Source organism: Carcharodon carcharias, chromosome 4, assembly GCF_017639515.1.
Source record: "Carcharodon carcharias isolate sCarCar2 chromosome 4, sCarCar2.pri, whole genome shotgun sequence".
NCBI lineage: Eukaryota > Metazoa > Chordata > Chondrichthyes > Lamniformes > Lamnidae > Carcharodon > Carcharodon carcharias.
In genome coordinates, this window is record NC_054470.1 from 34033560 (window position 1) to 34061319 (window position 27760).

At 39.6% G+C, this 27760-nt stretch overlaps 1 protein-coding gene across 8 annotated transcripts in view; it reads right to left on the bottom strand.

Moving 5' to 3' along the window:
• agtpbp1 (ATP/GTP binding carboxypeptidase 1) overlaps nucleotides 1-27760 on the bottom strand; it is a 330484-nt gene that overhangs the window by 124678 nt on the left and 178046 nt on the right. For all 8 annotated transcript variants that reach the window (XM_041185725.1, XM_041185724.1, XM_041185729.1 and 5 more), the window contains 7 exons: nucleotides 23294-23471; nucleotides 22086-22180; nucleotides 17174-17290; nucleotides 10984-11771; nucleotides 9908-9991; nucleotides 9715-9801; nucleotides 5749-5897 (listed from right to left, as the gene is read on the bottom strand). In XM_041185725.1, coding sequence (XP_041041659.1) covers nucleotides 5749-5897; nucleotides 9715-9801; nucleotides 9908-9991; nucleotides 10984-11771; nucleotides 17174-17290; nucleotides 22086-22180; nucleotides 23294-23471 — 1498 coding nt within the window. The remainder of the gene's footprint in view (nucleotides 1-5748; nucleotides 5898-9714; nucleotides 9802-9907; nucleotides 9992-10983; nucleotides 11772-17173; nucleotides 17291-22085; nucleotides 22181-23293; nucleotides 23472-27760) is intronic.

Here is a 27760-nt window from a genome sequence, read left to right on the forward strand (position 1 = left end):
AGACACATACTTCTGGTACCATTCTAGTAAAATCTCCTCTGCGCCTTCTCCTGCACGGACCCAGAATTATATACAATACACCTGCTAAGACCTAACCAGGGTCATATAAAGACTTAGCATACCTTCCTTGTTTTTTTTAAACTTTAAGCCTTTTTTAAGCAAAACCCTCTTAACAGCCTTCTCAACTTGTCCTACCACCTTCAAAGATTTGTCTACATATACCCAAGTGTCTCTGTTCTTCCACCCTTTAAAATTGTACCATGTAGTTTATATTAATTCTCCTCATTCTTCCTTCCAAAATGAATCATTTTACTACATTAAAGTGCTGTGTCATGCATCTGCCAATTTCACCTGTCTGTCTAGTCCTCCTGAAGTCTGTTACTATCTGCCTCATTGTTTACTATATTTCTGAGTTTCATGTCATCTCGAAACTGAAAGAATGTCTTGTGTAGCCAAAGCCAGGTCATTAATACAAATCAAAAAGAGCAGTTGTTCTAATACTGACCCTTCAATCTGCAAAGAAAACGTTCACCACTACTCCCTGCTTTTTATCCCTTGGCCTACTTCATATCCAAGCAGCCATATCCATTTAATATCACGGGCTTAAATTTCACTAACACCTTTGGAAAGTCCGTAAACACAACAGCAACCAGACCACCCTCATGCACTCTGTTACTTTATCAAAGAATACAACTCATTAGTCAAACACTATTTACCTTTAACAAATCCATGCTGGCTTTCATTTACTGGCCTAAAAGTTTCCCAAGTGACAATTAATTTTGTCTTGATTATTGTCTCTAAAAGATCCTCCCCATCACTGACATTAGGATGACTGGCCTGTAGTTGCCAAGTTTATTCCTCTCCCCTTTTTAAGGCCTCTCACCATCTAAGGATGACTGGTAAATTTTGGCCTAACCCTGTGCAGTTTCCACTCGTTTCCCTCAGCAACTTAAGATGCATCCCATTGGAACAGGGTGATTTTTTTTTTCTACTTTATGCGCTGCCAACCTTTCTAGTACCTTCTTTTTATCTATTTTTATCTTATCCCATTTCTTACTTCCTCGTTCTTTATTGTTACACTGGCAGCATCCTTTTTTTTAGTGAAGACAAATGCAATGTATTCATCAGAACCACAGCGATGTTTTCTGTATCAAAAAGACCATCATCCTTTTGGTCCTTAAATCACCCCACCCTTACTTTGATTACTTTTTTACTGTTTGTGTGTTAATAGAAGACTCTTGGCTTCTTCTTTATGTTACTCACTAATTTATTCTCAAACTCTCTTTGCCCCTCATTTTCATACTTTCTGTATTCAGCTTGGTACTCTCCTTTATTATGACTCTGACATTTAAAACTTCCCTTTTTTTGTTTCATTTTAATCTCTACATCTTTAGTCATCCAGGGAGCTCTAGCTTTGGATGCCTTTCCTTTCCCTTGTGGGAATGTGTCTATTTCCTGCAGACAAATTAGTTCCTCTGAAAGCCTCCCATTGCTCATTTATTGTTTTACCTGCCAATCTCCGATTGTAATCCACCTAGGCCAAATCCCTGTTCAACTCACCGAAATTAGTTCTTCTCTATTTGAGTATATTCACGTTTTTATTTTGTTCTTGTCCTTTTTTCCAACCACTACAAATCTAAAGTATATAAATGGCTTTAATTGTATTAACATGAGTCACAATGGGAGAAATTAAAGACATTTACAATACGCAGGGAATTTTGAATAGCTGAGAGGTGCGGGGTGAGGTACGTCAAATAGAAATGGAAGCATGCAAAACTGGAAAATTCTACCAGTTCAAGAACCAGGAAGGTGAATAAAGCAGGGTTAAAAACAAGAAAAAGTAGAATGCAGACAGCAGTATTCCAACAGAGTGTGTGCCCCAGCAATTAACTCGTCTCTCTCTTATGCAAAGAGCTGACAAAATCATCCCACACCCAGCATTTTTCCTCTGCTTGGCTCATGGACTGCTAGAACCTACTTCACTTTTCTTCTACATCTGCCACATGAGAATGTGTGCACATGCATGTGTACCAGTTCCTTTTTATTTTTGTCTGTAAGTTGCTCCAGTACTGACAAAGGGTTACACCTAAAATGTTAACTTATCTGTTCTCCCCAGATGCTGACTAACCTGCTGAATGTTTCCAGAAAATTACTGTACTTTGACTATTCCTCACATCAGACCCATAGGGCTTTTTGTCTCACGAAGGGGCATCAAAAGATCTTTCTAGAAAAATCAGCAATCAAAATCTTAATATGTTTGAAGTGGTAAATAATTGAATTACTTATATAGTGTTATATATTTGCTAGAAAAATAAATAACCTTAAGGGTGATTTGATCTTAACATATCTGGCTGAAGCAAAGTGCCAATCAAGGAAAGGCTCTTCAGAAACCAATATCAGTTTATGATTCAGGTTCATATTGCACCTTTAACCATACCTTCAAAAGTAGTTGAATGGATAGAAATATCTTCTAGAAAGGCAGTAATTAGTAAAAAAAGAAATTTTAATTATCTAGATGGATCTTCACCAGAAGACACACACCGACTTTACAGAAGTTGTTGATGTTTCAAGTACAGACGATGAGTAGGATTGTGTTTGTCCTGGAAATAAAACTCTAGTCAAGGCAACTCAAATGGAAGACAACTTCAATAAGCTGAAATCCTACTGAGGTTCTATAAAAGTGCTTATAAAAGATGGCCACATTTTAAGGAGTGTGGGATCTTTGAATCAGAATACCTCCTCCTCCTATGCCCTAAATTCATCCATTAAATCTGCTTGGAGACAAGCTGGCTAAATTACCAGGCCTAGACTTGTGTGAAGACTACAAATACAGATAACCTATTCCTGAGTCTTTTGGTTATAAATCCAGATAAAGATATTTGATGAGAACTGTTCTAGGAAATAGATTTCAGGGTTTTTGTCATGTCCGTGCAACTGCATGGAGTTCTGAGAGCAACCAGAGGTCTAGGGGCAGCTGCTGAGCACCACTTCTTGAATCCTCGGAATGTGTTCACAGCACTGGACGTTCATTGGTCACTGTTTCCTGAGGAATGTTGGAGGGCCAACAGAATCGTAGATTTAACAGGTTGCAGTATCGGCTGATGTTCCGTTCACAGGGGTGCAGAATGCACACAGCCTCCTGCACTCACTGCTTCCCAGCTCTCAGCATCTCCGCTAAAAATAAGGCATGTGTTTTGAGTTTTGTAATAGATGAAAATAAATACGTTATATGTTGCAGCCACAGAAGGTGAATCATTTCATTCATTCATTCATTTTTGCCTTTAGCAATTCAGTCAGAGATGGTGGTGTAGTGATGTCACTAAGCTAGTAATCCCGAGGCTAATGCTCTGGAGAGACAGGTTCAAATCCCACCATGGCAACTGGTGCAATTTAAATTCAATTAATAAAACCTGGAATATAAAAGCTAGTCTTATAATGGTGACCATGACAACTATGATCAATTGTCATAAAAACCCATCTGGTTCACTAATATTCCTTTAGGAAGGAAATCAGCCATCAGAACCCTGTCTGGCCTACATGTGACTCCTGACCAGCAGCAATGTGGCTGACTGTTAGCTGACCACTAAAATAGCCTAGCAAGCCACTCAGTCCAAGAGTAATTAGGGATGGGCAACAAATGCTGGCCTTGCCAAAGAAGCTCAAATCCCGTCAAAGAATAAAGAAGAAAAAAGTGCAATAAATTTTCTACAACTTCACAAGTGAGTTGCAAAATACTCTTTTCTCCATATGCTGCTGTATATTTGTGTTTTCAAAAACCGCTCTGCGTTATTTATATAGTGCTGCATCTTTGATGAAGCTGTAAGTGACATTATGCCTTCGATCTTATAATTATGCTATAAACCTCATGAAGTTGCTTACAAACACCTCCAGTAATAAACATTTTTTTCCCTATTAAAAAAATCTAATGAATGAATGTCAGTTTAGCAATTATGCTCCCCAAGCATTTAGTTTAGACTCTATGCTGAACTATCTGCCATCATCTGAACAAAAATATTTAGAACAAATTTATTAATTGCTTTGAAATTCATATCCTTCAAGCTATGGTCAAACAAATCTAACAAGTCCACAGTGCAAGATATTATGCCATAATTATGCATTGCACTCCAGACGTTAGCCCCACTGAACAGTTGTCTCTGACATTACGTACAAACCCCTATTGAAAAGAAGCATTTTCACATTCGCACACATACGGATTTGATACTACTTAAGTATATTTATTATCAAATCCCAGAAAAATACAGTACTCCTAAAACAAATGGGCACTGATAAGGCAAACACCATTGTGATAACCTTTTTAAACTGGTTCGACTATAAATTAGCCACAGCTCTGGAGAATATTCATTTCCATTGTACAGACTTTCCTCCACTGATCACTGGTATAGCCCTCCCTAACCAGCAGAAAATTTGGCTGAAATGCTCCCCACACTATAATGATGGATGATGTTCTTTGAATCTCAGTCAAAAGCACCCTCCTCCTTCCAACTACAACCAACTGAATTCTCACTTCTGTTCTCTGCCTTTTGTCCGGATTTTTCAATGGCTTACTTAGGGTTGGCAAGGGGAGGTGGGGCCTGCTCGTCGACGCATAAAATGATGCGGGGATACGTCAGGCGTTTAGACTTTCAGTTCGGCGAGCACGCAGTCGAATCGGCTGCATACCCACCAAACTATCAACGGCCTATTTAGGCCATTAAAAAAGTAATTAAACTTATTGATGAACCTGCCCGCCCAACCTTAAGCATGAAACCTCATCCATGGGTGTATGGTATTTAAATTTTTATTAAAGGTTTCAATAAAAGTTATGGACATGTCCCAACTCATGTGACATTGTCACATGAGGGGACATGGCAGGGAAATTTATTAAATACCTTTATTTAAAGTCTCAAATCAGAGACGATCTCCCTAAGGTAGCACTTCGCCTCAGTGAGATCTGTGTGCTCTTTTGTGCGCGCACTCCCAGCTGAGGGAATTCCTCCACCCCCCCTCCGCCCACACAGGAAGTGCATAGCGCTTCCTGGCAGACGTCACGCTGGGCGGGCCTTAATTGACCCACCCACACAAAATGGTGGCGTGCCCCCGATCGGAAGGCCGCCCGCCCGCAGCCACTCCCGCACTTTCCCTCCCCCGACAGGGGGTGGGGGGGGAAATGTTGCCCTTGGTGTCATTTACAAGTTCTAGAAAATCAGGCACTACTATTTTTCCTTAAATTGTTTAAAACTTTCCAACATGACATAATATACAAATTGAAAGATCTCATGCAATCACTTCAACATTTAAATCATTATTTTGGATTCCAATATATATTTCATAAGCAGCTTTTACTTCCACTAATCCACAGCCTATGACTAATTCCTGTTGCAAATTATCAAACTTAATTCTTGTCAGATAAATGGGAGACCTTAGTCTGCGTAACAATTAGTAGTATTGTTCATCAATCTCATATCAAAAAGATTGATCTTATTAAAATATGGATTGGAAAAATAAGTGTGAAATGTGGGTGACATTGAAAAGCTAAACAACCTCGTAATCACCACAGGATGCTACAAGAGCTGTTGTTTGTCACATTAAAATCTTCTAATATTTGTCACCATACCCACAAGTGGTATGACTGGGTATTGAGACATAAAGATATTGTTCAAATATATTACATCTCTGCTATTGCTTAATAGTCAAGGAGACAGGAGTAATAAAATAATAAGCCATCAATAGTCAAAAAAAATGCCTTACCATAGTTAAATTGACTATTGGACTTTTCACAATTGATGATGTTGAATCGATAAGAAACAGCATTTCGCATTCCACTCACTTCAAAGTAAAACCACTGATGGTGGTGATTGCTGTTTATATCTGAGTTAAGGATGAGGTCATATTCAAACCTAGAAATAAGAATTGGAATTTAGAAAGGCATGGATTAAGTCATGACAACTTGTATTTATATAGCAACTCTAACATAGCAAAATGTCCCAAGGGGCTTCAAAGGGCATTATAAAAACAAATTACGACACAGCGCCACGTAAGGAGATTTTAAGGCAGATGGCCAAAAGCTTGGTTAAAGGGAAAGGATTTTGAAGGGTAAAAGCAAGGTGGAGGCAGAGAGGAGGGATTTCCAGAGCTTAAAGAGTTATCAGTATGAATTTGTTAAGGGAAAATTGAATTCAATCAAGTTAGTCAGACGCATCGATGAACTAACAAAGAGGGTTGATGAAACTGAAGTCTGCATGGATTTTAGCAAGGCTTTAGAAATGGCCCCACATGGAAGACTGGTCAGAAAAGTAAAAGTCCACGGGTTCCAAGGGAAAGTGGCAAGTTGGATCCAAAATTGGCTTAGTGGCAGGAAGCAAAGGGTAATCATCGAGGGGTATTTTTGTGACTAGAAGGACTGTTTCTAGTGTGGATCATCAGGGCTCAGTACTCGGTCCCTTTGCTTTTTTGTGATATATATTAATGATTTAGACTTGAAAGGAGGTGTGATTAAAAAGTTTACTATGATACAAATATTGACTGCATGGCTGATAGTGAGGAAGAAAACTTTAGACTTCATGAAGATATCAATGAACTGGTCAGTTGGCAGAAAGTGGAATTCAGTCCGGTAAAGTACAAGATAATGAATTTGGGGAGGCCAACTTATTTAGTATCTACCATGAACAGACCTCAGGAGCCACAGTGAGTTGAAATACATTCAAGGTCTAACTATCTATTACTGCCTTCACTATATTAAGAAAAAGCACTCCCATTCATGAAAGCCCATTCAAAACATTTAAATCTCAAGTGCTTAATCCCTTATTAAAAACAAACTTCTATTCATAACTCCAGATAAAAGACAGCTAATTCTTTAATAACTTCTTTAAGCTGTCAATTAAACTATGAATTTAGAATTTCTGTGCTGAGAAAAAAAAGCTTGTGGAGCAGCCAAGCATTCATAATGACATAAAAAAAGCCCTTGCGGAAATATCAACAAATAGCTATCATAACTGCTAGAATAGTTTTCAACTCCCATGACACAGGCAACCTGTTTTGTTCAATGTTTTTTGGAAGACTGGGGATTTAAATAACTTCATATCATGACAGCTCTACAGACCTAATCCATCCTTCAAGGGCATTTACTCTTAAAATTTGTGACTCCCACAGTGTGGCCTAAAGCCTTTGCTACTGTGAAAATTGGGTCTCTTTGAACTTAGCACTGAGTTCAAATGGCCCTGCTGAGTTTCGGTTTCCTTAATGCACGAGTCAGGCTCTGCCTCTTCCGCCTACCAATGAAAATGGAATCTGTTGGAAATGGAGGCAAAGCTTCCACATCCGGTCCCACCCGCTATTTTTAAAGATCCGCAGAGTTTCCCAACGAAAATCCGGGCCTAAAACTCCAAATCGCAGTAGCACCAATGTGACATACGTGGTAATGGCAGCAGTTGTATGGTGGAAAGCAGCAGGTGGCAATAAGCAAGAATGAGAAGCGATGCTGGGAAGAATGGGGTGGTGGCTGTGTGATGAAGGTAAAATAATTTTCAAAACGTTTTTCTGCTTTATTATGAAGTAGGTTTATGGGGGTAAGTATAGTTGGATCTGTGTGATTTAATTACGTTTGGAGACAAGCAGACGCAAGCTTTAAAACATCAAAATAAGCTAGGTGCCTGACATGCTAATGAGTAAACAAGGATGCTGACTTAGCATGTAAGGTGTGAAGGGAATTTACATTTTTAGATAAATGAAGGGATTTGTGGATTTCTAAGGGATCTTAATCTGTTTACAACTAGCCAGATAAGCAGGGCCAAGGAATGTGTTTATTTTTCCCAAAGGTTACTGACAATAGTGGCAACATGAAAGTTTTTATATTATGAAGAACAAAATCAGCTTCAAAGACATATAGAACAACAGAATTTACATATTAAAAAGAGAGAAACATATATAAAGGAGAACGAAAGGCTATGTGGAAAGAAGGCCATTTAATAGGAGTATATGAAGTACCGTTAATGAAGCCTTGTGCATAAGTCTTCTATATAACAAAACTGAAGTTGGGGAAAAGCCATTTGGGATTCCGCTGTCAAGTGGGTATTGTGCTAACTCACGTGTACTGTTTTAAATCTAAAATCTTTTTGGGTTATTGCCTTAAAGGGGGTGTAACGGTGGGGGGGGGGGGTCAGGTTAATTAGGAATTTTAGGAGCTATTATAGTAATAAGTAATTGTAGTCTTATGTACATGTTTGAAATCTTTTATTTTGTTAATAAATATTTTAATTTAATTTTTAAAACCTCTAAAAGTCTCGATGAACTTATTACTTCTGAATTCAGTGCACACATCTTCTCATAATAAATACAAATTGTAAAACCGTTGTGATAGCATAGCCAAATTTCCCTTGTAGATTTGGTCCACCTGGCACACATCCAGCTGCCACATCATTACAGGCTGTAATAATGGGGGGGATGGCCATGATATCCATGACTTCATTGCAACTGGAATTGATAACATAATCAACAGATTAATACCACTGTCTCATCCAGTTTGAAGGCTCAACTAGGAAGGCTGACTCAGAACTGAATTACAGTGCTCTGAAGACTTGTAAATGGTACGAAATATACTGTAGCCACAGCTGCCAGGCCATCATTATGGAGAGGGAAGACCTCCACATATACACAATGCCTTACCTTGTGTATAACTATGGCTCTTGCAGTTGATCCATGCTGGGATGCTTTACAGGATGTGCCTCTGCCCCTTCAGAATCTTGTATGCTTCAATGAGGTCACCTCACAATCTTCTAAACTCCAGAGAATACATGCCCAGTTTACTCAGTCTCTCATCATAAAACAACTTTCTCATCCCAGGAACCAATCTAGTGAACCTTCACTGTACTGTCTCCAATACAAGTATATCCTTCCTTAAATATTCCTTTAACAGGTCCTTCGATGTCCTTCAATAGGTCATGAGGACTCGAAACTTTGTTCTTCTCCGCCGATGCTGCCAGACCTGCTGAGTTTTTCCAGGTATTTCTGTTTTTGTTTTGGATTTCCAGCATCCGCAGTTTTTTGTTTTTATGCTAACTTTTTATGTTGTTTTAATAGGAAACTCAAGTCTCTTTTAGCATCAACATTTACACGTTTCACACTATTTAGAAAATATTCTGTTTTTCTACTCATAACCAAAGTGAATAACATCATACTTCCCCATATTATGCTCCAACTGTCACCTTGGTGCCCAGTCACTTAACCTGTCTATATCTCTTTTAGCCTCTTAGTGTCCTCCTCACAACTTGCATTCCCACCTAGCTTTATATCATCAGCAAACTTAGGTACATAACTTTCTGTCTCTTAGTCGAAGTCATTAAGCTGGATTGTAAATAGCCGAGTCCCCAGTACTGATCTTTCCACTAGTCACAGCCTGGCAATGTGAAAATGCTCCTTTAATCCCTATTGTTTGCTTCCTGTCCATAAGCCAATCCTCTATCCATGCTAAAATATTACCTCCAACTCCACGATGCCTTATCTTGTGTATTAACCTTTTTATGTGGCACCTTATCAAATGACTTTTGGGAATCCAATGATGCTATTTACACCCACAAACTGGACCATCTCTATTCCTGACCAATTTATGAACAATTATTTTAAAATGGAAGGTACAATAAATTATGCAACACTTCTGAATTAGCTGAAACAATCCTAGTGATAATTTTTGTAAAAATATGCACAAGTTCTCAACCTTACTTTCTGATTTGAATTGCTTTTCGAAGATTTCCAGATTCAAATTGTGAATTGAATCGCAGTGTTTCTCCATCTTCAGGTACTGGATAGCTAAATGAGAGGGGGATATAAAGGAGCATTGAGTACACACATTGGGCAAAATCAAAGATGAACATTAGATTATGGAATTAAAATGGGCAACTTTTATATAACTCACCTAAGAAAATCAAGATCATACACAATTTTGTCAATAATGTCATTTGCATGGATCAGTCTCTCAATATCTTGGAATATTTTTGATCTGTGGTAGAAAAAAATAATGTTCCATCACATATAAATGTAGTGAAGAATGATATAACAGTTGGTTTTTTAAAAAGATAGTACAATGCTAACATTAAACTAGCTATTCCAAGTTTACAATAAAACACAAACAGATTTAAGAAAAGAAAAAATTACAAAGAGTATCTTCCAAATCTTTTAAAACTACAATCACAGGTCTCATTTACTGATTGAGTGAAAACATATCTTTACTTTTTAAACACTAGAACTCTTACCTACAGTTTACACAAATAATTCAACCAGCTGATAACAATTATTAAAAACACTAAACACATATAAAAATAAATAAATATCTCCTTTGTGGATTCTTCAATTTCATGCCAAGACATTTCATATAAATGTTTATTTTTCTTAAATCTTGCCACTCCCACTATGACATCAAGAGGCTTAGCAAAGAAATACCAGTTGCAAACAAAGCAGAACTTGGTTTCAAGATTTTTTTTTAAAAAATGATAAAGATTTTTAATCAGTTTTGCTCTCATCATACCTGAGCACGATAACAAATGAGTTTACCAAATCTAACACTCTAAAAGCTTTTCTTCCTACATAGAGTAAAATTGTAACATAGCATATTTATTCTAATTATTGTTGGTTGCACTGTTAAGAAATTTTAGTGCATTATAAAACCATAAATCATCTTTTAAGATGAAGTATTCATGAGGAATCTAAAATATTTTCTACTCTTCCAGTTTAATGCTAAAATACATATCAGATAAGCCCACAAAAAAATCCAGCAAGGTATCATTTTACGTGCGGTTACTTAAACTGTGAAACTACTTTCTTTTCATTCATTTCTTACACTCAAAAGGCTTATGAAATTCAAGCTTTGCATTACTGGACCACAACTTTGCTATTCAACTTGTTTTGCAATTTTCTCAATTCAGGTTGTGCCTTCATTTTTCACTGAGATTTCTCAATTTTCTTTTTGCATTAACATATCACCTTCATACTCACCTTTGTACACCGTAGGGTCTTTCTATGAGGTGTTCCTTGAATGGAGGTGGAATATGTCCAAAATAATCAGGATATGCTACTTCACTGTATTCGGGAACAGATTTAGTCTTTTTAACAATTTCAACATAAAGGTCAGGGTCATGAAGTGGTTGCAAGACCCCTGGCTCCGGTAACTCAGAAATTCCTGGCTCTTCAGAACTTATAGAGGACTCATCCTCAGCATCAGTGTCAATGCCAGAACAGCACAATTGACCTAGTTGGGTACCAACCTGTTGCCAAGATGGAGGCTGAACAAATGGTGAAACAAATAAAGACTTTCCGCAACCAGAGAGCTGTTGACAAGTTTTGCTGCATGCTTCCCCCAGTGTCAAAAAACTGGGCTTATTCTCAATTCCACTCACACACATCGAATTCCAACACTTAACATCGTCAGAAACATTATTACAGTGCAAGGACATACCATCCAAGCCTTTTGCAATTTCATTGTTCAAGCATTGTGTAGAAGTATGCGCATTTTGTTTAGAATACCATGAGTTTACGCTATTTTTACTCTGCTCTTTGTTCTGCAGATCTATAAATGTCAGTAGTTTATGGTCTTGTGCAGCTCCTTGATAAACATTAGGTAGAATCTGTTGGCTTTCTGGGGTATTACTTTCTTTAACAGTAGCTTTAATCACTTTTCTTTTTGACGACAGCTCTACTCCTGCTGTAGGCACAATAATGGGTCCTGGCCGCTGAACATCAAACCTTGACGCACTGGCATGGTTTTTTTCAGAATGATTAAATGCCTAGAACAAAGAAAGTTGAAAATAAACTAAAAATAAATGTAGTGGTACTAAGTTGGACAAATTTACCTACATCAAGTTATATGCTATATTATGCCCATGTTTGAGGCAAGAGTTCTCTCAAAACTACTTTCATGTATAAAGGTTAAGAGCTGTATATCTAGAATTATGATCCTCTTTCATATCCAGCATGAATAGGAAATCAGCCTCAATGACTTTAGAGTTAGTTGGAATAGGTAACTCTAGCAAAGTCTTTCAAAATGTATTTTTGTTCATTTAGTTCAACCCAGATGGACAATCAGGTCTTTTGTTTCCACTCTTGCTAATTTTCTCATCCTCCCTCTTTTGGAGGTATCAAGCTCTTGCTGGAGTAAAGTTCCACAGGTTCTATCTGCCCTTCGCTATCTTGTCCAACTGGTCATTGTTCATATGAATTTCGAAGTGAGGTCGGCAGGCTGGTTAAAAGCAAAATACTGCGAGTGCTGGAAATCTGAAATTAAAACAGAAAATCCTGGAAAAATTCAGCAGGTCTGGCCACATCTGTGGAGAGAGAAACAGAGTTAATGTTTCGAGTCCATATGACTCTTCTTCAGAGTGATGGATTTTTTCCAGCATTTCCTGTTTTTATTTCAGCAGGCGGGTTCCCCTGTTCGGTTTCTTTTTGCCCAATATCCACAGGTATAAACTTTGAATAAGCGCTGCAAGAACAGAAAATGCTGGAAATAATCAGTGGGTCAGGCAGCATCTGTGGGAACAGAAACAAAATTAACATTTCAGGTCGATGACCTTTCATCAGAACTAGAAAAAGTTAAGAGATGAAACATATTTTAAGCAAATGCAGAAGCATGGAAAGGGGGAAAGAGAAGAAAAGAGCATTAGGTAATGCCTGTGATAAGGTGGAAGGCAGGAGAGATATAATGACAAATCGGATCATGGTGTAAGGTAAAATGAAATGGCAATGGGACAATTAAAGAAATGAAAGATGATTCCTAGAGGAGGTGTAAATGGGAAAAACAGAATCATTACCAACAGCTGCAATCCTAAAACACAGGGCTAGTGATTTTGATCTAAATTGTTGAACTCAATGTTGAGTCTGGAAGGCTGTAAAGTGCCAAATCAAAAGATGAGGTACTGTTTCTTCAGCTTATGTGGAGCTTCACTGGAACAGTATAAGAGACCAAGGGTGGAAAGGTCAACCCCAAAATAGAGAAGGCCACATCATGAACAGTGAATACAGTGTACCAAATTCTAAGTAGTACAAGTAATCCATTGTTTCACATGGAAGGAGCTTTTGGGGGACTGAAGGATGGGCATGGAGGTGATAAACAGCAGGCATTGCTTTTCCTGCACTTGCTTGAGAAGATGCCATGAAATGGAGGAAGCTGTTGGGGGGGGTGATTGAGGAGTGGACCAAGATGTCACAGAGGCAACAGACCCTTTTGAATACTGTGTTTGGTGGTGGCATCATGCTGGAGGTGACAGAAACAGCAGAGGATGATCCATTGAAAGTGAAGGCAGCAGGATGGAAGGTAAGCACAAGGAAAACCTTACACTGGTTCTGGGAAGGTGTGAAAGGGGTGAAAGCAGAATGAGAGAGCCAATGATCAAGGGCCTTGTTAAGCATAATGGAGGGGAAACTTCAGTTGAGGATAAAGGAAGACATAACGTAAGCACTGGTATGGAAGGTGGTATTGTCAGAATAGATGGAAAGTAGCTGTTCTTAAATGATTGTTATTCAAAATTGCACCTCCTCAAGATTCATCTTTTGCTTCTTTACCTGGCCCATTCTCATCCCTTTTTGCCTTGCACCATCACCTATTTGTCATTTAATCTCTCCTACCTTCCGCCCTATCCCAGACCTCCCCTTTTTTCCCTCCCCCATTTCTGTACTCTGCACTTGCTTGAAACCGATGACATCTCTAACACTTCCCAGTTTTGATAAAAGGTCATCAACGTGAAATGTTAATTCTGTTTTTCTCTCCACAGAGCTGCCTGATCTGCTGAGTATCTCGCCATTTTTTGTTGTTATTTCAGATTTGCAGCATCCACAGTATTTTGTTTTTCTATTTGTATTTGAATAGATTAAAATTGAAAATGTTCAATTCTTCTGGGGACACAAAAAACTAATTATTACACCCAGCAGGCAGGAGGCTGCAGAAAACTACAACAGTCTGCCTATTCCCTGCTCTTTGGTTAGATCCAAGAGACTGACTCTTGATCTATAGATGCTATGTGATGAGCTCGTTGCGACCCCTACCTGCTGTCTCCCAATAGGCCCAGCTGCTGCACCAATTTCTTCAAGTATTGCTCTATTGAAATACAACTGGCAATAAAGCACCCAAAACAAGAAGGTAGAGCTTACTGAGAGTAAGGAAGGCAAAAATTATTAGCAAAAAACGATTTGGAAGCTTTGATCCTATGATTTACTTCATTTCAGGTTAACTACTGCTTTAAGAGGAACAGGCCAATGCTTTTAGGTTTCATTGGCAGTTTAGGCATCGAGAACCAATGACACAGCTAGGAGCACAGCACCATTTTAAAGCATTTTAAAGGGACTGCAATTTTGCTTTAAAATGGTGCTGTGCTCCTAACTGTGTCATAGGTTCTCGATTTACAAGGTCCCCACCTGCCTGTGGCAGAGTGCCTCACATGATTCAGAAAATTGTGCGGTTAAGACTGGAGCGGGCAGTGTTGCATTAGGGTCGCAGAGTTACGTACTCTATGATCTTAATCACCTGTCCACACTGTTCCTGTTGGGCAGAGTGGGCTAACTTCAGTACGCAGGTGTCCATAAATGGGCTGTAATCGGACAGTTTCACATATAATAACCCCAGTGGGATGGGACACAGGGTGGCACTAGGCTAAAATCATAAAACCAAAAGCAATGGAACTCAATAGTAAATTGCTTAAATCGAGGTTGAAATGAATTTAATTTCATAATTGTTGGCTGTTGCTAGTAACTGATTTACTATTGAGAGCTATCTGCTGTAGTTAACAATTCATAGAATTACTAGAATTTCCGTGCCACAATTAGCTGATGGGTGGGTCAGTGTGGAAGTATAGGATAAAATACCTATACCTGCATTTGCTAAATTCACCTGGGGTGATAATGGCCAGCCACTTAAAGATAAGTTACCTATGTACAAACAAATCTAAGGGGTGAATCCTCCGAGACCTTCTCCCACTTTGCTGTCATAATTCTGGTGGAAGTTCAGCAGAAAACTCCTATTTATATTGAAGTTACAAGAGTAAAGCAGAAAGCCATGGGAAATTCATCTTCAGTGGTTCAAATAATGAACAAACTACCTGAATTTTAATTTTGAGATTTCTCTCATATGCATTATTACTGTTTCAGTCATGTGATTGCCATCCTAGATCTTTGCCATGAATTTAATTGGCAGACTATAAGCAAGTGTATCCAAATGACATTTACAAGGCTTTGTAATTATGCAATAATAACCACTGTAATGAGTAAAATTAGACTGTAAGATGTATTTAAATTAGCAGAAGTTAACTTGTGCCCACATTGAAGAATTAGGTGAGAAAGGTAATTAAACAATAAATGAAGCAAGAAAGGTCCAAGTGAATGGGCTTGTAATCTTCCAAAGACTTATGCTCATTTCAATCTGCTAACTAAAGTAAACAAAATAGAAGATTATTTAGTGAGTGAGAAAGGAAAAATATATGTAGGTCAAAAAAAGTGTTATGGTTCAATTTATTTTGTTCATTCATATTAATTTTTTGATACTTTTAAACAACACTTTTGTTCTTCCAGGTCAAATTTCTTTGTGGTATGAGGTGAAGTAGGAGTAAAAGAAAAGGGCGAAAAACAAAATGCATAAGTGTTAAAATATTCCCTCAGGCAGTTTACTGTAAATGTCACTAAAGCTAAGCAATTCACATTTGCAATCACTACATCAAAACAAGTTAATAAGAACACTATGCAGAAACCTGAACCTGCTGATATTACATTCATCAACCACCTCTTTGCACCAACCCAAAAACTTGTGGATCAAAGCATTGTGCAATCACTCTCAATGTCATGATGACTGCAAGTCCCAATTTATACATTTGTGTGTGTCAAAATTAAAACAATCATCATCCAATACAATATTATTTTAAAACAGATATAAATCATGAGTTATTTTCACTTAATTAGTTGACCTCAAATCTCAGGGTCCTGTAGCCAGATTTGCTTGGAAATCTTGAATTAAATATATTGCTTTATTGCTCATTTATCACATCATGGTTTCCCACTTTAGTTTCAGAAGTCAAGTCTTGTGTCCATGTTTGGACCAAAGTTGCAGCAAACCCAAATTGATCGTCAGTGAGCAGGTTACTGGTGATTAAGTGTCATTTGATAGGATTGTAGCTGACTCCTTCCATCATTTTGGCGATGACTGGGAATAGGCTGCTAAGACAGTAACTGATCAGGTTGGATTTTCCCTGTCTTTTGTGGACAGGGCATACCTAGGCAATGTTTCACATTGTCAGGTAGATACCAATTTTGTTAAATACTGGAACAGTTAGCTAGGAACCCGGCTAGTTCTGGAACACAACACTTTGGCACAACACCTGGGGTGTCATCAGGGGCTGTGATCTTAGCTCTGTCCATGGATTTGGAGACAGTTGAGATTAGCCAGCCAATTGTTGTCAATTTTTAACTGTTTTTATTTTGGTGAGAGGTTTGCATTGCCAATCCTGAGCCACAGATCTCACTCAGCAGACAGGAACTCCAATGTAGTAAATTTGCCAGATTGATCAAATGCTGGTGGCTAGATCTGGTAGCAAATCGAGCAGGTTTGCACTGGAGCTGCTACCAATTGAATGAGAAGTGTGCTTCAGGAACCAGCAATATAAATATCTCACTGACATTAACACAAAGTTGTTTTTATATACCTGAGTCAAGCACTACTGAGCCCAAGGTCTTGAAATGTGGGTCTCACACTAGCTGAAAATGTAAAACTACTAAAAACAACAGCACGGAAGACCTGCTAAATGGATCCTTCTGACAGCTGTTTTCAGATATTTCTGGCAATTTTACCTTCAGTTTATAGTCATTTATGTGAATCACATATTTCAAGAGTCAGTGATATTGGTGTAGATCTCAATCAACAGATATTAAAGCAGCTTAACAAGGTTTTATGCTAACACAAAACAGTTACACAAATGTGTGCGCCTACTCAAATATTCTACAGTACTGCAATCATCCCTGCTCAATTTTCATGTCTCTGCCATCTCGTTTGGTGTAGAACATAGCACATCACAACTTCACTGAGCAGGTACAGAACTTGCCTTTGACAGCTCCAAAGGAAAAGAAAACATAAAGGTTAAAATCTGCAATAATGTCCAGTTTTGAAGTGCTTGGTATAGATATGCACAAAACAGAATGGATTTTTTTTTACCTGGAAGTCTTCTGTGAGCTCTGGGAAGAACTGTTTGTATATTTCCAATTCTTCTATTGACCGCCCCAATTCGTGCACTGGCTTTAACTTGTTAATATCAGTTTCAATATCATCATTCTGCGGGGATGAAAACTTTATTTTAAAAAACATTTATTTCTTATTATCAGAGCTCCAACAACATTGAAATTGTTTTTGGCATCAGTGTCAATTTTATGCTTAACTTCTAATTCCCTCCTGTGCATTTTAGTATACATTCTGCTTACTAAGTCTGGAAAATTTTCGCAAGCTCTCAGCAATGCCTGATGACATAGTCGCATTGCTGAATCAGTGATGGAGGTGGTGGGACCGGAGAGCAACTTGGATACTGGTTCCAATTCCAGGGACTGCTGGCAGCACCAACGCAGCACCATCTGCCTCATTTTGTGCGGCATTGTTGGCTCAGTGAAAACCACTTATCTTATAAACCTGGACCCAGTGGTGTATGAGATTCCTTTTCCAGCCAACATCAAGCAGAAATAGGGTGTTGGCAGCAGAATAGATGTCAGTGAATCCTGCCCTTGGCCAGCTGGTTACTTGGGGCGGACCGACAACCAAACTATGAGACAGGTCGATACCGTGATCTGGGCAGCAATTCATCAAGCTACTAGCTATGAGTGTCAGAACGCAGGGTCCCCCGGCCACTGGGTCCTGAATGTGATGGGAGCTCAGCTACTGCACCATCTTTGCGGTCAAACAGAAACTAAGAGTGGGGTAAAAACTCACCAATCAAGTAAGATGGTGCTGCATTGTAGCAACACAGGATTTCAGATTGTACCCACAATGAATTTCCAAATGGACAATAAAACTTGAACTGAATAGAATTGAATTGAAATCCTTTTTTGTTTACAAGTTCTGAGTAGCTAAAACAAGATGCTGCATAACTTGTACACTAAGTTTTCAAATTTTATAAGCAGCGCTTAAGGCAAGTGATTAGAATCATCCATGGAAAAAAATGTTCTATAAGAATGCAAGTCAATAACTTATTTCAGAATTGCCTGGATCAGATCCACCAAATCATCCCTTACGATGTCAATTAACACAAAAAATACTACACACTTTTAATTAAAGACAAAGTTGTCAAGAATAGTAGAGATAATAAATTGGGGTATATTAAGTTTTTTTTAAAAGCAAGATTTGAAGATTCTGCTTTTACATAATAATTCATTAAAAGGCTTTCAATCCAGTAAACCCATTCCAGTCTGGAACTGGACACACAAGAAATGGAAATGGAAAAGAGTGCAATGACCCATGTGCATTGTGAAACATTCATAATTGTCAAAAGTGAGGAATTCAGAACTAGATACTCCCATAATAGATGTCTGTTAACCAAAGTGCCAGACAGAAGTGTTCAGGTGTTCAAGGACCTGGCAATTCTGAAAAATTCATACTGTGTAAAACGCTTTCCTGTAGGATGAAGGACTAAGTATCAGAAGCAGGGCTACAAGTTTCACAAAAGAGACAGACCACCAGAAGGGAAGGCCGGGTAACACTAATAGTTCAGATAACACACGGGTTAAAATGGGAAAAAGGTAGAAAATGTATAAGGCCAATGAGGTTGAGACATAAAAAATTGTGCCAGGAAAATACTTCGAGCTCTGGCAAATGAAGAAATGTGTAACGAGTCACAGTACATCTATAACCATAGATGAGATCATTAAATCAGTGAATAGGACAGGAGATGGAGCCTCAGTGCCACAGTGGCAGTGAGAAGCATAATGCTTAGGGGAGTGGTTGGCTATTTGTGTCCCAAAGAGAATAAAAATAAAATAGTGACCAATCTACTTAGTTCTGGAGCTGTCCAAATGAAGCATGGCTAGTGGGAGTACGCAGGGAGTAGATACATAGGAGCAGGTTAGTGAAACAGATGGGTTGTGAAGTAAAATTATTCGACATACTTTACAGGGTGAAATTCAAGGAAAATTAAAATTGGTAAAACAAGTCAGTTGAACAATATAAAAGGAACAAATTAGTCAATAACCTCAGATTGATTTTTATGATAAGGAGAACTGGCACTAGACTACCAAAATTGAGCAAATATCAAGAGATTTTCAGGGATCACAGAAATGGTTATTGGGCATCATTTAATTGAAAGAGGAAGTGAGTGAAGGGCATAGACATTATAATAACAAACTATTATAATAGATAAAAGCAAAACACTGCAGATGCTAGAAATCCAAAACAAAAACAAAAAAATCTGGATAATATAATCTCAGCAGGTCTGACAACATCTGCGGTAAGGAATACAGTTAATGTTTCGAGTCCGTATGACTCTTCACCAGAACTAAGGAAAAATAGAAAAGAGGTGAAATATAAGCTGGTTTAAGGGGGGGTAGGACAGGTAGAGCTGGATAGAGGGCCAGTGATAGGTGGAGATAGCCAGAAGATGTCATAGACAAAAGGACAAAGAGCTGTTGACGGTGGTGGTGTTAACTGAGGAATGTGCTAATGATGACATTAAGGGTAGAAAGCAGGACGAGCAAGGGACAGATAGCCCTAGTGGGGGTGGGGTGGGGGGGAAGGGATTGAAATAGGCCAAAAGGTAGAGATAAAACAATGGATGGAAATACATTTAAAAATAATGGAAATAGGTGGGAAAAGAAAAATATATATAAATTATTGGAAAAAGGGGAATTGGAAAGGGGGTGGGGATGGAGGAGACAGTTCATAATCTAAAGTTGTTGAACTCAATATTCAGTCCGGAAGGCTGCAAAGTGCCTAGTCGGAAGATGAGGTGCTGTTCCTCCAGTTTGCATTGAGCTTCACTGGAACATTGCAGCAGGCCAAAGACGGACATGTGGGCATGAGAGCAGGGTGGTGTGTTGAAATGGCAAGTGACAGGGAGGTCTGGGCCATGCTTGTGGACAGACCAAAGGTGTTCCGCAAAGTGGTGACCCAGTCTGCGTTTAGTCTCTTCAATGTAGAGGAAAACACATAGGGAGCAACGAATGCAGTAGACTAAATTGAGGGAAGTGCAAGTGAAGCGCTGCTTCACTTGAAAGGAGTGTTTGGGCCCTTGGACAGTGAGGAGGGGGGAAGTAAAGGGGCAGGTGTTACACCTTCTGCGGTTGCATGGGAAGGTGTCATGGGAGGGGGTTGAGGTGTAGGGGGTGATGGAGGAATGGACCGGGGTGTCCCGGAGGGAATGATCCCTGTGGAATGCTGCCCGCTGGGGGGTGAAGGGAAGATGCGTTTAGTGCTGGCATCATGCTGGAGTTGGCGGAAATGGCGGAGGATGATCCTTTGAATGTGGAGGCTGGTGGAGTGATAAGCGAGGACAAGGGGGACCCTATCATGGTTCTAGGAGGGAGAGGAAGGTGTGAGGTGGATGGGCGGAAGATGGGCTGGACACAGTTGAGGGCCCTGTCAACCACCATGGGTGGAAAACCTCGGTTAAGGAAGAAGGAAGACATGTCAGAGGAACTATTTTTGAAAGTGGCATCATCAGAACAGATGCGACGGAGGCGAAAGAACTGAGAGAATGGGATGGAGTCCTTACAGGAAGCGGGGTATGAGGAGCTGTAGTCAAGGTAGCTGTGGGAGTCGGTAGGCTTATAATGAACACTGGTGGACAGTCTATCCCCAGAATGCTGCAATGTTCCAGTGAAGCTCAACGCAGACTGGAGGAACAGCACCTCATCTTCCGACTAGGCACTTTACAGCATTCCAGACTGAATATTGAGTTCAACAACTTTAGATCATGAAGTCTCTCCTCTATCCCCACCCCCTATCCGATGCCCCTTTTCCCAATAATTTATATAGATTTTACTTTTCCCACCTATTTCCATTATTTTTAAATGTATTTCCATCCATTGTTTTATCTCCACTAGGGCTATCTGTCCCTTGCTCATCTTGCTTTCTCCCCTTAATGTCATCATTAGCACATTCCTCAGCTAATATCACCATCGTCAACATCCCTTTGTCCTTTTGTCTATGACATCTTTTGGCTATCTCCACTTATCACTGGCCCTCTATCCAGCTCTACCCGTCCTACAGCCTCCCACCCACCGCCCCCCACCCTTAAAACAGCTTATATTTCACATCTTTTCTAATTTTCCTTCGTTCTGGTAAAGAGTCATACGGTCTCGAAACGTTAACTATATTCCTCTCCGCAGATGCTGTCAGATTGGCTGAGTTTTTCCAGGTATTTTTGTTTTTGTATTATAACAGATGGTGGAAGTGATCAGGACAGTGCCAAGGTTGCAGCATTATAGGAGTATTACAATATTCAGGCATCATGACCAGTCAATCAGTATGGGGGTGGAGGAGGACTGGAATTAAGGAGGCAACATCCACATTAACTACATATACATGAAGGCAAGAAGCTTTCTAAATAATGGTGAAACTAGAGAGACTGGTGATAACTGTTAATTACAACATTACAGGAATCAGAGACATTGTTGACCCAAGATGATAGAAGTGAATATGGTACAAATTGCAAAATATATGGCATTCAGGGAAGATGGAGGAGTTGGCTTGTATCAAAACACTATCCGGAAAAATGAGGTAATCGAGCCCATACAACATGAAAAGCTATGGTATGAATTCGTCAAATACTCTTTTGACTCTTCATTGTCTCACTAATTATCTTATATATAATCTAAAGACTTCCTATTCATTATTTTTTAAATAAAGTATATTAATTCCATCTCTATTAATTTTCTTTCCCTTCCTCTTCCTGTTTTTCCAACCTTAGTAAAGTGCCTGTCTTTTAATGTACAGTTCTGATGAATAGTGCATATCCAAAGGATCACAATCTCTAATTTCTTTCACTGCTTCCTTCTTGCCAAATGTGATGCATTTTAAAGGCAAAATATCTCATTCTTGGTGTCAATCCTAGAACTTGCATTATTTGTAAACAAAGTGAGTCCAGCACCTTCTTGTTTTCATCTTTTTCTTCATCTTCATTTTCATTGTCTGTTTCTACTTCAGTGTCATCTGTGTCATCACTTTCATCTACGACATCATCAACTAAAACAAAAGAAGTTTAAAAACTCTCCAAACTCTTAAACAAGAATAGGTTTGTTAAAAACTTTCAATCAAGCACATTGGTTACTTATAACCTTTTAATACTAAAAAAGTGAAAAAGTAGGGGGCTGCTGGTTAGTTAGTTCGCTACAATTAATCTATCATTTTCATAATTGTTGACCTTCCTGACATGGTAGTTCCAGATATTAGTGACAAATGTATCATCTGTAACCATCATTAGAATGATTGTTCGATTGGTCCATTGATCATTCGAAATAAACTTATTGGGCTGAATTTCCCCCCCATTTTACACGGGTGGGCCAATTAAGACCAGCCCAGCGTGACGTCCGCATGGAGGCGCTTTGCACTCCCTGTGCGGGTGGGGGAGGGATTCCCTCAGCTGAGAGTGTGCTCTTTCGCACATGCGCACAAAAGAGCGCACTCATCTCCCTGAGGCAAAGTGCTGCCTCAGGGAGATCGGCTGTACATTAAAAAATATTAAAATTAGAAAAATAAATTTCCAGACATGTCCCCTCATGTGACACCGTCACATGAGTTGGGAAATGTCCATAACTTTTAAAAACACTTTAATTAAATTTTTTAAAACCTACATGAAACCTCACCCCGTCTGTGGATGAGACTTCATGCTTTTTCTAGTACCTACCAGGGCTCCTAGCCTGCCCGCCTGCCAACCTTAAGGTTGGATAGGCAGGTACATTAGTTACTTTAATGACGCTGTCAATGGCCTCAATTGGCCATTGACAGGTCGGCGGGCACACAGCTGATTTTGCTGAGCACCCGCTGACTTGAAAATTTAAATGGGACTGGGTGATGTCGGGAGTTCCACCTGACGTCACCGTGCGTCATTTTACGTGTCGGCGAGCGGGCCCCGCCAACGGGAATATCCTGGCCAATACGTTGTTTGTCCAAAATGAGACAAATTCTTATCTTACGTCTCAAAGTGAAAGGAATGTAGCTTTGGCGAAGTGATGCTGTTCTCCCCACCCCATTCTCAATGCGCATCTTGCATAGGCATCTGCATTCACTTATTAATATATTGTTTGTCCACTTGAATTTTTGGTTTGGAGAAGGGTGTTGGAAATATAGAAAACCTACCTTCGGGAGCTAAATTATAGAGTTGAGCAACAGGACCGCTTGTTGGGATTACTGGCAGCTGGAAGTGGTAGACACTTTTAATGGTTGGAATGGGAAGACGATTTTTAGGGAAACATTTTCTCATGATCAGACTGGAGATATTGACCAGAGGATCCAGGGTTCTCACTGAAAGGCAATCCTGAAAAATGAAAATAATGAAGAAAAAATTTTATTCTGCAAATTCTATAACACAGTGTTCTTAAACTTAATACAGTACTGTATTCTTTAATTTGTTCATCAAAGACTAAACAAACATATTTTACAGCATTCTTGTTAAATGCACAAAAAGCTTTATTTAAAATATTAAACTTAAATAGCAAAATCTTTTAACTGTAAACTACCTCTCTTTATTTTGCAAATGCAACTCCTGCAGTATATGCAATAAAATAAAATGCATGTACCAGTAAGGAAAGTTACAATGGGCAGAATTTTCTGCCTGTTGGGCGGGCAGGCCCAACTCAATCTCTGACGGGTGGGTAGCTGATCCCTGCCGGAGAAACGAGCCACACCGCCATTTTACGTGGATGGGCCAATTAAGGCCTGCCCAGAGTGACGTCCGGCAGGAAACTCTATGCGCTTCCTGTGCGGGCGGGGGAGGGGGGATTCCCCAAAAGCAAGAGTGCGCTCTTTCGTGCATGCGCACGAAAGAGGCACATCTCCCTGAGGCTAAGTGCTGCCTCAGGGAGATTGCTTCCACGTTGAAAAATATTAAAAATAGAAAAAACCATTCCCTAACATGTCCCCCTCATGTGACAATGTCACATGAGATGGGACATGTTCATAGTTTATACTATAACTTTATTAAACTTTTTAAACCCTGCATGAAACCTCTTCCCGCTGGTGGATGAGGTTTCATGTTTTTTCTATTTGCCACCGGGGCTCCTTAAGGTTGGACGGGCAGGTCCTTTAATTGTTTAAATGATCCTGTCAATGGTGTCAATTGGCCATTGACAAGTTGGCGGGCCCGCAGCTGATTTTGCTGCGCCCCCGCCTTCCTGAAAATTTGTATTGGGGCAGAATGACATCAGGGGTTCCGCCCGACATCATCACACGTCATTTTATGCGTTGGCGAGCAGGCCCCGCCCCCTGCTCGCTGACGGCAAAATTCTGCCCAATGTGATGAAAGAAATTAAATACTTTGCCTAACGTTTGTACTACAGATAAATAGCCAAATGACTCAACAGGATCTTCCTAATCAATAGTTGTATCTCCACTGATTAATTTTCATGAGCAATGCTGAACAGCTTCCTCAGCCAATGGATAACGTAGTGTGGTACAGACCCATGCAAACCAAGAAGAGGTTTTGCTAAATTGGCCAATCTCAACCAGCGTTGCAACGGGGCCTGACAGCATTGACTTCAGTGTCTCTTGACTAAGGAGTAATGGAAAAAAATACTGGCTATATTTCATGCTCTTGAACGCTTTCCAATGATGGCCTACTGTAACTTTTTTGTGGACATCAGGCGAGGAGAAAATTAAATGTTTTGCCAAGAATACTACTTATAGTTGGGAAATCTATTGGCACACACTGTGCAGGCCACACATAGAGAACAATCATTTAGGCCAGGGAACAAAGGGCTGTTACCATCCATGAAAGCATATCCAAGTTTGAGACAGTGCCTTTTCTGCTGAGTCCCAAAACAAAATGTAAATCAAACCAAAGTCCACTGTTCTTTACATGGGATGTGAATATTGCTGGCATGGCCAGCATTTGCTGCCATCCCTAATTGACCGTGAAAAGATGGTGATGAGTTGACTTTTTGAACCGCAGCAGTCCATCTGTTGTGGGTATACCCACGGTGCTATTATGTAGGGTGTTCTAGGTTTTAAACTCAGCAGCAGTGAAGGCACAGTGATATTGTTCCAAATGAGGATGGTGAGTGACTTAGACAGAAACTTGCAAATGGTGATGTGTCCATGCATTTGCTACCCTTGTCCTTCTATGTGGTACAGGTCACAGGTTTAGAAGCTGTTGAAGGAGCCTTGGCAAGTTGCTACAGTGGATTTTATAGATTGTACACACAGCTGTCACTGTGAGCCAGTGATAGGAGGAATGATTGTTTATGGCGGAGGTTGGGATGCTGATCAAGCAGGCTGCTTTGTTCTGGATCATACAGAGTTTTTTTTTGAATGCTGTTGGGGGTGCACTCATTCAGGCAAGTACAGGGTATTCAATCACACTCCTGACTTGTGTCTTATATCACAATTTTTAGAAAATAATACACCCTAGATATAATACGCAGCTAGGCTTTCATGAACAAAATTCAAACTTGCCTTATCACCATGCAAAACAGACATTCAGACTTTTGCAATACTGCAGTCAAAGTGTCATTATTCCCTGAGATATGAAGTGATGGACGTTAGCTGCGGCAGGGTGGGGTGAGTGCCACAAATCTGGAGTATTCCTGCAATGACTGTCTCTTACGTGTTTCATTATATAATACACCAACGAACATACTTGCACCACGAGTATCCATAGAAGGTTATGATGCCAGTTGAGTCCTTTTGGTGGGCTAAAGTTTGCCTCAGAGGAGAACCTTCACCAAACAGGTCTCAAAAGCAATGCTATAGCAATTTTCTTTTGTTGCCTCCCTGCTTCCTTGTAAAGGTTTCCATCCTTCTGCTCTTATATAGTCTCAGGGAAACTGAGATCTGATCTGAGTTCCAATAAAAGGACCCACAATAAGGGAAAGATCTGAAAAGAAATCAACTGCATTCGCCGTGGGGCCTACTTACCAACTACAAAAAAAAAACCTTTTATTTACTATGTATAAAATGCACCATAACTTCCAGATCAATTTTTAGAGAAAATACATATTATATTTGGAAAATTACAGTAGATGGTACACAGGCTTTCTAAGTCACCGCAGAACTCCCAGCCTTTGAGCTGAGCTTATAGTCACAGTATTTCAGAACATAAGAAATAGGAGGAGATCGTATGAAAAGTAGGCCATTTGGCATCAAGCCTGCTCCACCATTCAATAATAGCATGGTTAATTGGGATCTCAACTTCACTTTCCTGTCTGTACCTAATAACCTTCAACTCCCTTATAGATCAAAATTTGTCTAACTCACTCTTTAATATATTCAATTATCCAGCTTTAACTGCTCTTGAATTCCAAAGAATAATGACACTGAGAGAAGAAATTTCTCCTCATCTTCGTCTAAATAGGAGACTCCTTACTCAAAGTCTGCCCCCATGCTACATTCTCCAACAAGGAAATATACTCCCAGCATTGTTATGATCAAGTGAGGAATGGGTCGGATTCCGACTCTCCATTTGACCATAATAGGTAAAATAAAGGTACTTTGGCAACTCAGTGAGTGTTTAACTGTTTATGTGCTGTGATCGCAAAAGACACAATCTGACAGGTTTTCTTGAATTTTAACAAAGAAAAATGGATAGCTTTTCTTGTACTCAACCAGTCTAAGTAAAATAATAAAACATGCTCCGTCTTTAGTGCACACGCACACAAATAGATTAGTGTGGGGAAGGAGTCAAGTTAGAGTCCAGAGAAATAAAACAGGTATATAATTTGTGGAGGTTGCTGACTTGGCTGGCTTCAGCCTGAATTCGGTGGTCCAGCTGCTTTCCTGGCTGAGGTGATTTAAAGATGTAGACATACAATTTGTCTGTTCTTCTGGAAACCATAATGTGGAGTCAAGCTCCTTTAAGATGTATCTGTCTGCGGCACCTGGGTAGTTACAATTAGCAACAGATAAAGCTTATAAGTTGGGTTGGAGAGAGAGAGAGAGAGAGAGAGAGATTGAGAGGGAAGGACCCCACTTGAGTCTTTCTCCCGCAGCGTCTTGGCTGCTTGCTCTTGTGTTGCAGAGAAAGCAGATGCTTAAACACAAAAAGAGTGGACTGTCACCTAGTGGTTCAAGCATGGTCATGGTTAGCGTTTTCCACTGTAAATTCATTAGTTCATGTCCGAGAATTTCCATCTCAGCCAGGGTCCCATTGTCCAAGTGGTTCATCTCGACCCTTTGAGTATCCCAGGTGATTGTCTTGATGCTTTGCTGATGGGACAGGATATGTGATTCACTCATATTCCCCTGAGTATTTGTCTTTGATAGGTTTTTGCAGACATGGGGTCTCCATCTCAGTGGGTTGAAATGTGGAAGGTACAGTAATGCAAGTTGTATAGCCATCTTCGGCTGTGAGCTCAAGTCACACTTTAGTCTTTGTTTTAAACGGTTCAATTTGGATTTCCAGCCAGTGGATTCAAAATCATTATTTATATAAAGCATGTTCTTGTAACAGCACGTACCCTGTCAAACACCCTCAGAATCTTGGATGTTTCAAAAAAAATCACCTCTCATTCTTTTAAACTCCAATGTGTATAAGCGCGACCTGCCTAATCTTTCCTCATAAGCCACCCCCTTCATCGCTGGAATCAATCTAGTGAACCTTCTCTGAACTGC